At 44.3% G+C, this 18,712-nt stretch overlaps 1 protein-coding gene across 4 annotated transcripts; it reads left to right on the top strand.

Annotated features, from left to right (window-relative positions):
* The first annotated feature begins 3,177 nt into the window (after positions 1–3,177).
* On the top strand, positions 3,178–17,818 carry LOC111257576. 4 transcript variants are annotated; one of them, XM_022827400.1, is made up of 4 exons: positions 3,178–3,243; positions 3,335–3,378; positions 13,468–13,564; positions 14,048–17,818. In XM_022827400.1, exons 3-4 carry the CDS (start codon positions 13,512–13,514, stop codon positions 17,505–17,507), a joined length of 3,513 nt encoding a protein of 1,170 aa, XP_022683135.1. In that variant the 5' UTR covers positions 3,178–3,243; positions 3,335–3,378; positions 13,468–13,511; the 3' UTR covers positions 17,508–17,818. The 4 variants fall into 4 exon arrangements, 2 of the variants coding, with proteins under 2 accessions (XP_022683135.1, XP_022683134.1); XR_002678082.1 differs by lacking the exon at positions 3,178–3,243 and having other exon boundaries at positions 3,250–3,378; positions 17,229–17,444; XM_022827399.1 differs by lacking the exon at positions 3,178–3,243 and having other exon boundaries at positions 3,250–3,378.
* The last annotated feature ends 894 nt before the right edge of the window (positions 17,819–18,712 follow it).

The following is an 18,712-nucleotide window of genomic DNA, read 5'->3' as shown; positions in this document are numbered from 1 at the left end:
TAAATTGCTCAATACATGAGCTGCGTTCGCCATTCTTGAAATAATATCCGTCTCCGCGTGTATATGCACGACTTGCATAGATCCCAGAAGGGGTCGAGGCTTAAGGCGAAGGCTCGCTCGTAATATAGCCACCCAGTAGCTTTGAGGGGACAATGCATTGCGAGGCGCGCATCCACGCCATCATGGAGTTCGACACCCAATACAATCATACGAAGGTTAATAAAGAGTAGCCAAGAACAATGTGCCTGCTTGAGAATCTATTCATGAGGGTACCGACACAAAACACTCGGCGAACTAGTGTTTGCCGACTAAACATTTGCCGTGTGCCGTTTGCCGAGTGTTACACTCGGCAAACGGTTCGCCGAGGGTATTCTGCCCTTCGCTGAGTGCCCCTGGCACTCGGCAATTTGCCTGTGTCCCGTAGTGATGGTCAGCAAGGCTTAGGAAAGGGGGCGGTACTACACCTCGAAAAGTTTTCCAGATCATTATGTCTTCATTGGCTTTGGCAGGAATGGATGAAGGAGGGGCCACATTGGGAGGGATGCGATATCCCTTTCTCCCAAGCTGATCGTAAACTTTTTACTGCAGCAACCATGATTACAATTGGAGACGACAAGAAAATATCATTCTGGGACAGCGGTTGGGTAAGTGGACAAAGGGCCAGAGACATGGCGCCGAACCCGTTTCGCATCTCTAGAAGAAAGAACAGGATGCTATACAATGCAGTGACTGCCGACGCATGGATACGAGATTTAAACCTCCTACATCAAGGGTTCTCTGTGGCACATTTTATTGAGTACCACCGCTTATGGGTCGAGGTCAACCGAGTGCAGGTATAGTTCACAGTCTGCCTATCGAGAATAATTTGTAGGGTCCACGATGACTAATTTCGAGAACCTAATTTGGAAAACATGGGCACTGGCAAAGTGCAAGTTCTTTAGTTAGCTAGCTATACAAGACAGGATATGGACAGCGGATCGACTAGAGCGTCGGGGATGGACCAGTAACCCAAGGTGTGTGCTATGCAATACTACACAGGAGACCGGCTACCATCTTTTCGTCGATTGTGCCTATCGAGAATAATTTGTAGGGTCCACGATGACTAATTTCGAGAACCTAATTTGGAAAACATGGGCACTGGCAAAGTGCAAGTTCTTTAGTTAGTTAGCTATACAAGACAGGATATGGACAGCGGATCGACTAGAGCGTCGGGGATGGACCAGTAACCCAAGGTGTGTGCTATGCAATACTACACAGGAGACCGGCTACCATCTTTTCGTCGATTGTAACTTTGCAAAGACAATTTGGATAGGGATGAGTGCATGGACAAGGTGTGCGAATATAGACCTGAGTCATTGGGATAGGCATGAGTCCTTACACAATTGGTGGGCAGCTTTAGTGGTGGCTGGCGAAAAAGGGTTGCGTAGTCTAATTATCCTTGTCCCATGGGAAATTTTGTCGGAGAGAAACCAAAGGATATTCTAACACAAGGAACAGACAGCTAATTGGGTACTCAGCAAGATCAAAGACCAGACGACTATGTGGATCACGACAGGAGCTAAACACTTAAAGTATTTCGTTTACGCGGCATGACATTTGTAGTAGCCCTAGTGGAGTTTTGCTTATCTTTTCCGCTAACGGGATGTGAGTGTACAATATGTAAAGAACTTTTGTAATCGGCCCGGCAGGCTTTCCTCTTTTTTAATATAGCAGCAGCTCTCCTGCTGGCCGGTTTCAAAAAAATAAGGCTAGAAAAATTTGATCTACTCCATATAAATAGTTTTATTTATTTTCTAAAAAGGGAAGCTCATGGTAGACTTGAAAAAACAAGCTTTTTATATGTGATGATCGTGGGCACGGATTTTGAAATTAAAAGTAATAGTCTTTTGGGTTCGGTCAGAATATTGCTCAAGTCCATTTGGTACTGGACTTTCTGTGTTGGAGATCCGTGCGTGCAACATGCGTTCGATGGATGTTGCTCCACCTTCCTCAATCCTAATACCATATACAATTGAACCGCCTCACCTCCTCCTCCTTTTGTTTGCTTTGCTGCTGCTCGCACGCCGCCATGCCCACGCATATCCCCTTCCTCACCCACGCACGCCAACCGCCGTCTTCCTTGTGTGCGGCCCCCGCTACTACCCTCGCGCTCGTCGGCCGCTGCCATTGCACCCCCTGTGCGCTAGCCGCCGTCCCCCCAAGTGTGGCCCCATTGTTGCACCCCTTTTCACCAGCCGTTGTACCCCATGCCTTGCGTCGGCTGCCATCTTGCCGAAGAATAAGATAAAAAATAGTATTTTAAAATATTGAATTTTATTTTTAAAATGGTGAATCAATTTTTGTCAAGACGTTGAAATAGACATTTTTTGACCGAAAATGTTGAAATAGCCGTTGAAATAGACATTGAAAAATGTTGAATATAATATATTTTACAAAATGTTGATCTACATTTTAGAAAATATTGAATCTAATATTTTTCAATGTTAGCGTAGGTTTTAGAAAATGTTGAATGTAGTGTGTTCAAAAGTTGACTTAGACTTTTAATTTGAATTAAATGGATTTTAAAGTTCGAGCCTTAACTAGTTTTCACATGCATATGAGCTCCCGTTAAACACGTTATTAAGTTGTTAACGCATACTCATCACAGTCCAATCACGTTACGTTTGCCGGTTTGGTTGCTTGACTTTGCTTCTAGATCATTTGCATCGTCCTCTTTTCCTTTTGGAAAACTCGTTCGTGATGTACCAGCGTGACAGGATGAGGTTTTGAGTTGTTTTTGTTTTTTGGCCGTGTGACGTACTCTGATTACTCCTACCCTTTTCCTTTGGAAAACTCGTTCGTTTGCTCACCCCCTGTCTCTTTTGGAAAGCTTCGAGGAGAGGTACTCTTTGGCATCAATTTCTTTACTTTTTCTGATTGTCTAATAGTATGAAAATTCTTCCCCTGCTCCTCATCAGATGCGTGTTCTTCTTCTTCTCTGTTCTACCTGTTCTTTCAATATGACACTTCGCATCTTGCTTGGGCACTGTCTTTTACTTTCCTTCTCTAACAAAAAAGACAGTTTGTTCCTTGCTTGTTGTATCATTGCCTCAACAAAGGAAATATTGGGCCTGGAAACCCTGGATCCGACAGGGAATACATTCTTTACTTGCCCATGGGCATCCAGCTGCCTTTGGCAAAGAAAAAGAATTCAAAGCTATGTCCTGGACTCTTGGGGGGGCATATACACTCTCCATGACCGTGGTTCGTAGTTTCAAATTTGCTGCATCGGTTTATCCTCTCACGCTTGTTCAGTTTTTAATCTCTCAAGATTATCTCATCGCTATATCAACAGCCTCGTCAACTGCACTGCGAGTACGATTCATCGGAAACCAGCAGGTACTGTTTCCATGCATAAAACTTTGTTCAATTTATCATGAGGCACATATAGTATTCTGTTTCAATGCATAAAACTTTGTTGGTGTTTTGATTCAACTAGAAACAATGATAGAGGCACTCTGTATGTATGGTCTTTGTGTATCTGGAAGCTGAGTCCATATGATAGAGGCGCATATGGTATTCTGGTTAGATCGTTTTTTTGTTGGTGTTTTGATTCAACTAGAAACAATGATAGAGGCGCTCTGTATGGGTCTTTGTGGATCTGGAATTAGCTGAGTTCATTGACAAGGTGAGCCCCTTGGAATTCTTTTTACACCCACCCCTATTCTACCCCTCCTCACAGGCATGTGGGGCCCCTTGGCCAGGCACCCAGCCTGACCCAAGTCAGGGCGCCCGTGCGGGTAGCTCCGATGGCTCGCCGCCGGCGGCCTTGCCGGCGACGGGTCTCGGCCAGGGAGCACCCCTAGGCCCCGGCGCACCTGCGGGTGGCGGGGGGCCCTCCGGAGGCGGCCTGAGTCGGGCTCTCCACGGGCGGCGGCGGCCATGGCCGGTGGCCAGCCGGCTCCAGGCCCGGTGGCGGCGCAAAACGACCGGCGGCGGCACCCTACGGCCTCTACAAGGCCTAGCTATGTTCCAAAGACCCATCAATCGAAGGGAAAGGGCGGCACGGAGGAGCTCACCAAGAGGATGGTGATGGCGGCGGGCGGACAAGAGATGTGGTGGGTGTGGGCTCGCCGGCGGGGAACTGGGGCAACGGTTGGGCGTGGGACGTCGCGGTGGCAAGGCTTCAAGCGGCGGAAACGCGAAGGAAAATGGCGGCGTGGGTGTTGGCCGGCGGCGGCGCTGCTCGCTCGAGCTTCTTCTCGCGATGGTGGTGAAAAAGACGGTAGGGTTAAACCGATAGGCGCAGGAGCGTAGATATTCAAGCGTTCACCGCGTACATAGAGGCCACATCGGCGAGCTGCAGGCGTGCGTGGCGCAGATGTGGCCGTCGCGCTGGCCGGCGGGCAGAAGTGCCGGCGGCGGCACGTCTCTTCTCCTCTGCTCGTTTCCCTCTTTCTTCTTCTTTTCCTCCGAATTTCAGACCTTAAAATCGACCGATCCGAATCCAATCTCTCAAATATCCCTTAAGAAATCTTGTAGAGTAATCCAAGCACTTCAATTGCTAGATTGGCCTCTACCCGAGATGAGCACCCTAACACCGAGATTTTGAAGCTCGAAGTTCGACCAAAATTTCATGTAAGTGAACCTCGACGATTCAGTTTCGTCAGATTCCAAAATAGGGACTTCTGCCCTAGTTTGAGCTCGATTTAAATTGCTCAAACTCGTTCCATATCCTCCACCCTTCATCTATCTTTGTTCTATAACTAACAAAGATTCCATTTTGCACATGAGCCTATATACCTTTTGCACCAATTTTCTTTGAAATTTGCTCCAAACATTGCTAATTGCGATGAATTTCAGACATAAATTTATCGCAACTTCTCGGCTGAAATCAGCTCAACCTGCCATTTTTGGACTTCATTATAAATTTGAATCCTCCCCTTTCTCTGGCCCACAATATCTTATTTTCCTTCTCCATAGACCATATTTCACTAATGTCCAGAAACATTGCTCGCTTACAAGAAAATTCCTCCAGAAATTGATTCCAAAGTTTTGTACTCAATATTATTTTTAGATTCGCGTGTTTTCGAACGATGTATAGTAACTTCGTCGATTCCATCTTCAATTATATTTCTGAGAGGTTTATGACTTGAATTAGACCCCAAGATTCACTCTCTTGAGTTCTAAATACTCTCAAGTCTCAATTTCATATCTTTGCCAAATTTATCCAAATTTGAAACTCCAAATTGCAAATTTGGTTGAATTCGGCTCAAATTTTACTTTGGCTCAATTTACCTTCCTTTAATTCAAATTTAAGCATTAGCTTTTTAATGTCATACTTAAGTTATCATTAACACTGGGTGTTACACGTCCCCTAGGACACCATCCATCTCGCCAAGCCGCACAGTCGGAGACGGGCTAGGAGCTGGTAAAGTCGATGCCGATGTCAAAGTAGAGACAAGAGGTCGACGGCGGTGGGCGACGCAATCCCGATCTCTGATCGGGCATAAAAAGAAGACACAACAGCAATAATAAATCTGATGTACATCTCGGGGTGCACCTAGCCTTTACCTCCACCTGCTTTTTTCTTCTTCATGCGTTGACGCACGGGACGTGTTGCCGCAAAAGAAAAAAAGGATCAGAGAAGGGGAGACGGACGGTGGTGGAGGCACGTCTTGGCTGGCACCACCCACCATGCAGGCACCGGAGGTCCAAAGCGGCCCCTGACGGCGGAGGCCACGGAGCCCGACCCCGCGGTGCTTGACCCGATGGCGATGTCTCCGATCTGCTTTGCTGCTCGACGACGGGACGACGGGGCGGCACAGCAGCCGCGGAGGGCGCAGCCCCCGGGGGCGCCATGGTGGGCAACGGAAGGTGTGGCATAGGATCCGAAAAACCTTAAGCTCGTGATACCAAGGAATAGATTGTGTATAATAGATGGATTGTATTGCATTGAGATCTCAGCTGGTATATATATAAAGTATAGAGACTTGGGGAGCAAGACTCCCCCGGATATATATAGCAATCTACGATACGTATATCTACAACTACCGAGTATACTTTAACAATACCCCTCCACGTGGACATTTAGCACTGACATTTAACCGACGACGAGAACCTCGTCGACGCTGGCTCCTCAGGATCGTCATTCCTAGGCCTTGTGATTTGCCATCCTTCTTCCTTCATTCCTAGGCCTTGTGATTTGAGTATGTGCTCTAATTAAAGGTGAGGTCCCTAACAAGCTGATTACACCTACCCTTTTCCTTTGGAAAACTCGTTCCTTTGTTCACCCCCTATCTCTTTTGGAAAGCTTCGAGGAGAGGTATTCTTTGGCATCAATTTCTTTACCTTTTCTGATTGTCTTATAATATGAAAATTGTTCCCCTACCCCTCATCAGATGCGTGTTCTTCTTTTCTGTTCTACCTGTTCTTTTCAATCTGACACTTTGCATCTTGCTTGAGCACTGTCTTTTACTTTCCTTCTCCAACAAAAAAGACAGTGTGTTCCTTGCTTGTCGTATCATTGCCTCAGCAAAGGAAATACTGGGCCTTTGGAAAAAAAGCAAACCCTGGATCCGACAGGGAATACATTCTTTACTTGCCATGGGCATCCAGCTGCCTTTGGCAAAGAAAAAGAATTCAAAGCTATGTCCTGGACTCTTGGGGGGGCATATACACTCTCCATGACCGTGGTTCGTAGTTTCAAATTTGCTGCATCGGTTTATCCTCTCACGCTTGTTCAGTTTTTAATCTCTCAAGATTATCTCATCGCTATATCAACAGCATTGCCAGTACGATTCATCGGAAACCAGGTACTGTTTCCATGCATAAAACTTTGTTCAATTTATAGTATTCTGGCTAGATGGTTGTTTTGTTGGTGTTTTGATTCAACTAGAAACAATGATAGAGGCGCTCTGTATGGTCTTTGTGTATCTGGAAGCTGAGTTCATTCACAAGGTGAGCTCGGGCAAATAACAAACCGGTTGGCTCCTAAGCATTTGTGGACGGAGGTAGTAGATCACCAAGAAAACGAGATAGAAATTAAGGAGGTTTATTTTCAAGGATACTCCCTAGCTCTAATCATTAATAAGTAATGTTTTAGACATTGACGCAGTCTCTAAAGCATAATTTTGTATATGCATTTTTGTTACAAAATCTTTGTGAAACTATATTGTGGGACACATATCGTCCATCATTTTCAAATCTAAAACTCGACACATAAGAAATATTTTGTAATTGAAGTATTCAAAGTATTAAATGGTTGACTTGACAATCGCTATTTTTTAGTAGAGGGAGTAATTTTTTTTTGGTGAGGAAGTAGAGGGAGTAATTATGATTGTACTGCTAGATCAAACAGTTTGTTCCCACGCATAGAAAAGTATAAAAGTATAATTACCATTCATCTTCAAATAGTAAATAGTGGCATTCACCAATGAACATCGAGGACACTAACCAAGTAATAAGAGTTAACTTGTAACATCATGTGTCTATTTCTTGATCATTGATAAACAATGTCAATATTGCAATAGAAATTCTAAAAAGGGACCAAAAAATAGACCTTTAAGTTGAAAAGGAAAAGCCAAATAAGTTAAGGGCCCATGAAATTGATTGCACGGAATAAATGGTGCAAAGGGGCAAGACCGTTGAATTGAACCCTAATCGGTAGATCGTTGCGGCCAAGGAAGTGAGAGTTTGCATCGGTACACTTTATTCATGGGCATTTGGGGTGTTCGGCACATGGCATCCATGAGCAGCCTATAAATAGGGACAAGTGGAAAAGATTGTAGTGAAAGAAAAGAGGGAAATGTGGTTGCTTATCTTGGCTCACCACAGTTACGCGTTTATAAATGGGTGAAATTCACCAGGAGATTTATATGAGTACGGTTGTCATCACCTAGGACTCGTTTGCCTTATATGTTTGAATTACAACAGGACACCGTCTATCTCTAAAGCAAACCAAAGATCACAACCGCACGGTGCAGGACTCCATTGAGTCCGAAACATGTACAACCATATCTGTTAACACCCTCCCTCAATCTAAACTTCTCTTCTTCTTAAGATTTAGATTGCTCTTGAATTCTTCTAGCTTACCAGCCGATAATGCTTTAGTGAATCCATCTGCAACTTGATCATGAGTAGATACAAATCGTACTTGTAATTGCTTCTTAGTTACTCTCTCTCAAACAAAATGAAACCAATTTCAATATGCTTAGCCCTTGCATGAAAGACTGAATTAGCTGAAAGATACGTAGCCCCTAGATTGTCACACCATAAAATAGGAGGTTGCACCAGCCGAATACCAAGCTCCAACAGTAATGATTCCAACCAAATCAATTCAGCTATAGCATTAGCCATAGACTTGTATTCTGCTTCTGTACTAGATCTAGATACAGTAGCCTACTTTCTAGCACTCCAAGAAACAAGATTAGGACCAAGAAAGATTGCAAATCCTCCAGTAGACTTTCTATCATCAACGCTTCCAGCCCAATCAACATTAGAGAAAGCACTCAGAACCATAGAGCTTGATTTCTTAATATGTAACCCAATATTCAACGTAAATTGCACATAACAAAGAATTCTTTTAACAGCAATCCAATGAACTGAAGTTGTTGCATGCAAAAACTGACATACCTTGTTAACAGAAAAGGTGAGATCTGGTCGAGTGAGAGTCAAATATTGCAAAGCTCCAACAATGCTTGTATAACGAGTGCTATCTTCCGGACCAAGCGGATCACCCTCAAAACTTGAGAGTTTTTCTGAACTAGACAATGGAGTTGTAGAACCTTTGCACTTATTCATGCCAACATGCATTAAAATTTCCTGCGCATACTTTTCTTGAGAGAGTAACAAACCATCGTTACTTCTTTGAACTTCAATACCCAAAAAATAATGCAAGTCACCAAGATCTTTTAGAGCAAAGTCCTTGCGTAGATCCAATAATAAAGCTGAGATTGCTTCACTAGAAGAGCTAGTGACAATGATATCATGTAAATAGTTACTCCTGATTTTTGATAAATGAATAACGACGTATTTGATTTTGAAGCAACAAAACCAAGCGCAATTAACTTAGTGCTCAACCTTGCATACCAGGCACGTGGAGCTTGCTTAAGACCATAAATTGCTTTATCAAGCCTGCACACTAGATGTGGGGTGCCATCTTTCTCAAATCCTGGGGCCTGTTTCATTTAAACCTCCTCTTCCAGAACACCACCATGTAGGAATGCGTTTTGAACATCAATCTGTCGTAAACACCAACCTCTAGAGACTGCCAAAGATAAAACAAGCCTCACAGTAGCAATCTTGACCACCAGACTGAATGTATCCTCGTAATCAATTCCATATCTTTGTCGAAACCCTTTAGCTACCAATCATACCTTGTATCGATCAATCATCCCATCAGTTTTCTTTTTGAATTTAAATACCCATTTACAGTCAATTAAATTGCAGCCATCTTTAGGTTCAACTAGATGCCATGTGTTGTTTCTAAGCAGTGTTGTATATTCTTCTTGCATAGCTTCCTTCCATCGAGAATTACCAAGCACTTCTTTGCACCAGTGACACAAAAATTCTCATATCTGATAGTCCCATCTGTGAACCTCTTCGGTTTAACAATGGCATGCTGCAAGCGCGTACGCCGCTAAACCGGTGATGGAACTTGGGATGCCGGCGCAGCTGATCCAGAAACTGGCGCAAGAGATCCTCTAGGCACCGTCGGCGCTGTTGGAGATGCACTAGCCGCGAGCAAAGGCGAGCTGCACGATCCACCACGCGGCACACAGGCAGAATCCGAAGCAAAATCCAACGGCACGCGGTTGGAGTCCTGCTGCACGCGCGCGGGAGATAAATGTCCTGCCCCCCCTCCCCTACACACGTCGAAGTCGGAGCGGTTGAGGCGGAGACCTGGGACGAGCCGAGCGCAGGCGAATCCAACTGAGAGTGCGCGCCTGGCATGAAAAAATCTGCTGCTGCCGGATCTATTTGGGAGACGCCGCCAGGATCTTCTACGGCCAAGACTCCATAGAAATAGGATCGAATGTAGTTTGTTGCTCGGTGCTTGCATCAGAATTCTACCCAGCTGGTTGCTGCAAGATGTCAACACCCTCATCAGGAGCATTAGTAACATTAGGTGCATAACTTACATCCCCATAGCTAAACAAATGTGGAGGAAGGAGATTTATATCTTGGCGAATTTGGCCGCCGGCATTGAGGTGGAGATGAGCAAAGGGAAAAACTCCTTCATCAAAGACAACATCACGAGAAATATAGATGTGACCGGTGGAAATATCAAGACATTTGAAGCCCTTATGCATAGCACTATAACCAAGGAAGGCGCAGCGAATAGAGCGGAAAGCAAGCTTGCAAGAATTATATAGTCGCAAATTTGGCCAACAAGCACAACCAAAGGCTCGAAGAGATGAATAATCTGGAGTTTCTTTCATTAGGCACATAATTGGAACATCATAATTTATGATTTTACTGGGAAGGAGATTGATGAGATAAGTGGCTGTAAGAAAAGCATGATCCCAGTATTTCAAGGGCATGGATGCATTAGCGAGGAGAGCGAGGCCTACCTCAACTATATGGCAATGCTTCCTTTCGGCCGCACCATTTTGTTGATGTGCATGGGGACAAGATACTCGGTGAGTAATCCTTATTCGTTGGAAAAAGGAGTTTAATTTCTCATATTCTTCTCCCCAATCTGATTGGAGAGATTTAATCTTGCAGCCAAATTTTCTTTCTACGAGCTGCTGAAAGTCTTGAAAGGCTTGAAACACATTAGACTTTTTCTTAAGCAGATAGATCCAAGTATATTTGCTAAAATCGTCGATAAAAGCAAACATAGTAGATGTGGTGCCCAATGGATAGGGGTGCTGGCCCCCATAAATCCGAAAACACAAGATCAAGAGGAGCTTTAGATGCACTATTTGATATAGGATACGAAAGCTGATGGCTCTTGGCCATCTGACATGAATTACAAATAGATTCTGAATTATTGTCACTAACACAAGGAAGCTTATTTGAGCTAAGAATTCTCTCTACTATAGGAAAAGCTGGATGACCAAGTCTACTATGCCATCGAGTGGTAGAAGGCTTATTGACTACAAAAGCTTGTTTTCTAGACACTTCTTGGGATAGATGCGACCCTAGAGGATAGAGACCACCACGGGATCTACCTTGATGGATGACTTTCTTCATTTCCTGATCCTTTATACAAAAGAAATTTGGATGAAATTCTATGAAGTTATCATTGTCTCGAGCTAATTTATGAACTGAGACTAGATTTTTACTAGCACTAGGAACATGAAGGATATTTTTTAGAATAATGTTTTTCAGGGGTATGTAAAGTTGCATGATCAATGTTACTAATTTTCATACCTGTTCCATTTGCTGCATGTACTTGATCTCGTCCAGTATACTTGTCATGAATTGTCATCTTCTCAAGTGCACTAGTGACATGATCAGAAGCTCCACTATCTGCATACCAATTTGTGTCATATCCATAATTGGTTGTAGCCGCCCCTGCCACCTTTTGACCTTGATGATCCTCATCTTTGTCATATTTATACCAGCAACGATCTGCTTCATGTCCCGCTTTCTTGCAAATCTGACAGATTGTTTTGTTATGTGGACCTTGCTTGGCTGAATTTGAGTTGCTAGATCCACGGCCACCTTGGTACTGTTGGGCGCCGCCTTGATACTATTGGCCGCCACTTTGGTAGTGTTGACCGCCACCACCACCACGGCCACGTCCACGGCCACCACGGCCACGACCACCAAAGCCGCGTCCTCTACCAATCATGTTAGTTGATGACTGAAACTGATTTCCTTCTTGATACATCTCACTGCGTTGATCATAAGTAAGTAGCTGAGAATACAACTCACTCAAGGAGAGAAAGCCAACACGACCAAGCATTGAGGATACAAAAGGATTATAATCAAAATCAAGGCCATTTAGAATGAAGTGAACCATCTCATCGTCATCTATAACTTTTCCAACAGTAGCCAATTCATCTTTGAAAGAGCACATCTTGGTGAAATAAACTGAAGTGGACATGTTACCCTTCTTTGTTGTGGAGAGTAAGACGCATAGATTTGCTATCCGAGCCTTGGAGTGTGCCGAAAACATTCTTTCTAGCTAGCACCTCCCAAGCTTCTGCTACCGTAGTTGCTGTTGCTACTGGCGCAAAGCATCCTTGGTGAGAGAATTTAGTAGGTAGGTCAACACTTGCTGATCTCTCACAATCCAGGAGACGTACTCAACATTGTGGACAATCTCCTTCTTGTCGTCTTCCTTGACCAACTCCAAGGTCTTGGACGGCTCCGTTGTAGATCCATCTAGAATCCCCATGAGTTGACCTCCTCGTATGGCAGGAAGGAATTGCGCCTTCCATAGTAGATAATTATCCCAGGTAAGCTTCTTAGAGACTACTCCTATTGCCGGCAAAGCTGAAGTGGACGTTGACTCCATGGGAGGTTCTGGCGTCGGCAAAACAGAAGGTTCTGGCGCAAAACAGAAGGTTCTGACGCTGGAACTTGGTTTGGCACAGGGGCTTCTGGCGCAGGCAGGAGGTTGTGAATGTTAGGAAGAGGATACTCTGATTACCATGAAAGAAAAGAGGGAAACGTGATTGCCTATCTTGGCTCACCACGGTTACGCGTTTATAAAGGGGTGAAATTCACCAAGAGATTTATATGAGTACGGTTGTCATCACCTAGGACTCGTTTGCCTTATATGTTTGAATTACAACAGGACACCGTCTATCTCTAAAGCAAACCAAAGATCACAACCGCACGGTGCAGGACTCCATTTAGTCCGAAACATGTACAACCATATCTGTTAACATGTAGAAGCAACTAGAATCGAGAACTAACGTGTGAATTTACTGAGTTGCTATTTAGTTGGCTGGACCTGGCCTTATAGGAATGTTTGCTGAGTTGAGTTAGAGATACTGAGCTAAAGTTGTTGAATGCGCATATTCACAGGGATTTCCTACCTAGTCTGGGCTCTAGGCCAACACACTTTTGGCTTACCTCTAGAGCTGGCCATGGAAGTATATGAGCTCTTTTACGGTACACAATATTATGCTATACTAGTGTTCGAAAAGGACTAGCATAAAAACATCCGACAGTCAAGATTAATTGTATACTACTAAAACCTTCACCTGTAGTATAAGTAGTATACATGAGTAATATAGGTAGTATAAGGATATCATGGTAAATGAACACAAATGGCATCACTAAAATTTCATTTTTGACACTAGCATAAAGTTTAAAAGACCATTCCATTTGGAATATCACTTTTAACAATGTAATAATTACTAAGTAGTAGTATTGTTTACCGTAAAAGAGCTCAAGTATATAGAAGTAGCTTTTCCACTTGTACATATACCACGTATTATTAATTTATCTTTTTGTTATTTTGATGTCCTTGCAAATAGCATTCATATTTTGTTAGTCACTCCAGCTTTCTCCTTTTTTTTCCAGGTGGGATTAAGCATCAACACCTAACCAAATAGAATTGGCCAGAAATGGAGGTGTCAAGAGTTTTCGAATGTATGGATGACCTACTACATATCTCATGGTAATGCTCAATACTTCTATGCATAAATACAATATGCTATGATGATCCAGTTCTTCAAAACTTCTTGGTTGTCCAAATCTGTTAAAATCACTAATCCTACCAATCTACCATCACTGGTATGCACATGACGTTGGAATTTTCACACATGATAGGTGCTATGTAATTTAGTGAACATGAAAAAGAAATTCCAAAATTCTCACGTGACGAGTACACCCATTTATTCACATGTGGAAACTTCAAGAGCAATTCGATGTGATCTCCTTGCACGCACGTCCTAAATGTATAGAAGCGTCTATAATTTGAGAGAAGAGAAGGAAAAAAATTCAATAAAGCTACTTCACCATTTTTTAAAAAAGATAAGCAATATTGTTATTTCAGTTGTTCACTAGACAACACATTCTGCAAAATTACAAGTTAGTTTATATTACGATTTATAACGTCATGGCTACTTGTCACCCCAACGGGGGGCCCTAATTTTCTTAGGACCGACTATGCTCCTGCGGAGTGGTTCGACTCTCAGTTTGAAGAAAGAATGACGGAGTGGATGAAGGAGCACCCGGTGATATGGAATGGAGGAATCGGACCGGCAGCTTCATTCTTGCCGACCCTGACCAGGCTTCTATTCAAGCACACCAAGGACGGATATGGGTCCTACAACCATGTAATAACTGCAAGGCTGTCACCTATGGCTGCGATAGAAGGCAGGATCGCCTGCTATCGGCGGGTGGCATTGGATGTACTCATGGCAACGGCAAGAAGTCTCAACCTTGACGACGACGACCTTAAGGAGGTCAATCAACTTGCTGCGGAAGAGAGCTACTACGGCTACGGCATGGTCTCTGATATACTGGTGCAAAAGGCTTTCGGAGTGGATTACCACCATTGGAGTCATGTACAACGGTTGTTATTTGGAGTACTCCTTCCCCGTAGCAACATTCGGTCCCGGATACCTGGAATGATAAGGGAAATGTTGCAGGGGAAGAGGCGTCTTCTGCTTGTTGAAAACCTGCAGGTCCCTGTTCCAATGGATGTGTTGTTTCTCAGTACAGAATCTATGCCAACAGCATTCTTGTGGCCAAATGGGTGGGTCATCTCAACTACTTCCAAGGATGTCTGCAACCAAAGCAGAGAACATGGGCTTTCATATGATTCTAGATGGGGTCTGGAATATTACCATACCCTTCATTTTGATGATCTCCGAGGGCAAGATTGGATCACATTGATTAAAGAGGCCTTACAGGATGCAGCCGGATCAATCCATAGCATGCTGATCCATGAGCAACAGGAAGACAAGTTTTGGCTCCACGTAGCTCAGAAGTGCCTGTATTACGGCATCCTCTACTGTCCAATGCAAGGAGCTGCTGCTAGACATGACATAACCTCCGATGAGCTGGTTCGCTGCTGGGTGGCTGAGGACCTGCTTTCTCCACAGGTGACCACCGGCAGAAACTACAGGTCTGCGTTAGAAGCAGGGAAAATTGTAATTCAAGCCTTGCAAGAATATTCGTTGCTGCCAAACCCGCCGTCAAACACTTGTTCAAGGGAGGAAGCTAGCTCCGGATGGAGTGGTCCCTGGAGTTCATGGTGGAGTTCACTGAAGTTCACTGCCAAACCCGCCGTCAAACACTTGTCCACTGGAGTTTCAGTGCTAGCAATGGGTGTTCCGCGACTCAAGGAGGAGGAACTTTTCGATCATTGGTGGAGTAACAGACTGAGATGGGTCTCATTTATGAATGATGATGGTAGGCATGTAAGTTGGGATTGGAGGGAGAATTGGCCGGTTAGTGCTAACTGGGACCGGAGCTTTCCAGGGGAAAGGATTAGCACCCTTATCCTAAGAGGTTGCTCAAACATATCAAGCTTTCCTTTTGATAGAGTGTTAGACCACCACCTGCATGTTCTTGATCTGTCCTATACACCCATAAATTCACTTCCACCATCTCTCTCACGGCTATCCAATCTTCGCTTGTTCTCACTCAGAGGCTGCTCCAAGCTAGAGACTTTGTCTTCACCACAACATACTTGTGAGGAAGAAACTCGACCTCTATCCTATTTGGGAAGCCTCGAAACCCTTGATATGAACGGGGTTCCCTTGCTCGAGCTAACCCAACAAGATTGCAGCAACAAGAGCAATCTGCACTTCCTTGATCTGTCAGGTTCGAGAATCACCATTCTGCCTTCTGAATTCTTCTCTGAAATGTCAAGTCTTGAGGAGCTAATGCTTGGTAATCTCAAAGAACTGCCTCCCTCCCTGCCCCAACTGTCCAATCTATTGATCCTTCATCTGGAGGGGACTCAGATTATTTCTTTTCCAGAGGATACATTTGAAGCAATGCAAAGGCTTCATACACTCAAGCTCATTGACAACATGGCCCTCATGTCACTCCCAACGTCACTATCTAAAGCCAATGGCCTCAGAGAGCTGCATATTAATAATTGCAAAAGATTAAGGCTTCAATTTCTCTGGGAACTAGTACCAGGCCTTGAAGATCTTTACATACAAACATGGGAGGCCTTGGAAGATATCAAAATCCATGGGCACCCTAATCTGAGAACCTTCTCAGTCTTTGGACCGTGGATTAGGTGTCTGTCCTTGCGTGGGTGCAGCAAGCTCAAGATTGTCAACGTCAGTGACGATCTTACGGCCTTGGAGGATGTTGATCTTTCTGGAACAGCTATTGAGGAGGTCCCTCATAGCCTTCCAAATCTGCCCCAACTCAGGAGGCTACTCCTTCTGAATGTCCCTTGTTTTAAGAGATTTCCTTGGCATCGGTTGGTCCGTTTTCCGAAGGTTTTCTGTTTGGATAACTGTTCAGATGATCACCTTTCGCAGAAGGAAACTGACAATATTGCTCAAATCAATATAAATGATTCCAGGATCTTTCATAGCTTCAATGAGGATGCTGCCAACAAGTTAGTCAAGGAAGGACAGTTTTTTCAGTCTTTCAATGTCCAGATAAAACCTTGCAGCGTGAGAGGTAAGGAGCCACGGGACAAACCATGTACTGTGATTCAAAGACAATTACCTTATCTTGATGTCAGTTGTTCTGAGGCTGCCACCATTGTGCCCATGATGAAACTTCAGCCAAGAAGGCGCCATTTTGAGATATCTACAATGAATCAGCACCCAAATGGCTTAAGGATTCTCTCTGTCACAAACTCACTATTCATTACAGACGATGCTTCTATCAGATGCGTCAGTGACCTTAATTGTAATCTCATGTCGCTAGAAGTATGCCAGCTCCAACACTGCCACAAAATGTCTGTTGTATTCGGAATGCAGTCTGATCAGGCTTACGTATGGGCTAAGGGTGGGCACGGGGCCAATGTCTGGTCTATCAGAGTGATTTTAGTATTTCCAGCCCTGGAGATATTGCAGGCCTCCAATCTTAATAACCTAGTATGTTTTTTGGAGACCAGCGCTTTGGCATATATTGAGCGCCGGCGCTGGAGCTGGACTGTGGAGCTGAAGCTGCTAAAACACATTCACCTTGAGCACTGCCCTCGTCTAGAGAAAATTTTCCCATCCTGTTTGTCATTACCTGCACTGGAAACTCTGGTCATTCTCTTCTGCCCCAGCCTCAAGACAATTTTCTACAAAAAATATGAATATGAGCTGGTAGCACGTTGTCCTCTTCCAAATATTGAAAGCATCTACTTTCAGGAGCTACCACAACTGCAGCACATCCATGAGGATGCCATGTTCCGTTTAGCAACACCAAAGTGGGAGACTCTCTTTGTCCGTGGCTGCCAATCACTTCGTCGCCTCCCATTCCTGAGGGAACATCCAATGTCCAACGTGAAGGTCAGCGGAGAGCGTGACTGGTGGGACAGGCTGCAGCTGAGCCTGCCAGAGCAAGGCAAATACTACCTGCAGGTTCCTCCACCACCGGAGTTCGCATCCCGCAAGAAAAAAGTCATCATCAAAAGCTACCTTCGGTGAGTCTCTATTTGCAGCATGAGTGTGTCCTGCACTCTGTGCAAGTGTGTTGTGTGTTTCTTGTAATAATAATATTGCTTTCCAAAGGGACATCAGACATGTAATGTTTGTGGGGGTTTGCTGTTTGTTTGGATTTTGTTTTGTCCATTCAACTACGATCGTTGTGCTTTTATGCATGGCAATGCAAGTTGGGTTGTCGTCATGTAACAAGGCTTGTATGTTTGCATTGTGTGAGGTGAGGGTGAACTGAAAGCTGTTTGTGATTTGCAACGGTTAATGTACTCTGTCAGTGTATCGTTGTACTTATCTTGTGAGCTCACTCTTGTCTTGTGTGCCTGCTTGAATTGATTTATCTAGTAGCATGAATTGATTTTCACGCGTTAGGAAATTGGGAATCAGCCAACCAATACCGAGTTAGTTTGGCCACCCTGTGACAGTTCAGCACTTTCGTGGGCTGGGATCCGAAGGAAATTCCTTTTTTAAAAAAACTTATTAATCACTTTGCACAAGTTATTAACTGATGTCAATATTTTGATTTACTTGTGTTGTTTCTCCGTTACGGTATTACATGTGGAATGGTGTTAAGAAAAAGGGCTGTCGCTACTCACTAGAGCGCTACGGCATAGCAAAATCTGATTTTTCTTTGCCAACATCATTGAATCACAATTTACACACGATCTATCAACAATACTATATGCTGGGTGGATCTCCTTAAGGGCATCCTGATCTGCGACAAGGTTATGGATGATCCAAAGTTTCGGTTCATATCCTTGCCCAAGGGATACTCCTGGTCATGGCATCCTGAGCACGGCCGGGGGAGGCCAAGGGACTTCAGCTCCATGTGCAGTGTTCGTGGTGACACTGTCAGGTTCGTTCACATGAATCCAGCCAGCGACATTGACGACCTGATCACCCTCACGACATGGACTCTCTGCATCTCAAACTCAGTATGGAAGAAAGGCGGATCCTTCCGTATCATTGATGTGTGGGCTGATCCAACCTACGAAGAAGCTGAAGCTGCACAAGAAGGTGCCCGCCAGGTGCCCCATTCTTAGCCTCCTTGATGAAGAGGACGGCGTTGTCTGATCACTGTGGCTGAGGACAACTGCCAGTATGTGTTCTCTGTTGATGTGGAACGTGGGATGGTAGTTTCTGGCATCAGGTTACTTCCTGGAGGTCGACGTTTTAGCCGCATAATGGCAGTTGAG

This window comes from Setaria italica, chromosome VI (genome assembly GCF_000263155.2).
Source record: "Setaria italica strain Yugu1 chromosome VI, Setaria_italica_v2.0, whole genome shotgun sequence".
Classification (NCBI taxonomy): domain Eukaryota; kingdom Viridiplantae; phylum Streptophyta; class Magnoliopsida; order Poales; family Poaceae; genus Setaria; species Setaria italica.
This window is presented reverse-complemented; position numbering and strand designations above follow the sequence as displayed.

Bases quoted from the DNA above. Each gene is read 5' to 3' on its own strand.
- LOC111257576 (XM_022827400.1), top strand. From the start codon at position 13,512: ATGGAGGTGTCAAGAGTTTTCGAATGTATGGATGACCTACTACATATC. The intron at 13,565-14,047 runs GTAATGCTCAAT...TAATTTTCTTAG, and splicing joins GACCTACTACATATCTCATG to GACCGACTATGCTCCTGCGG.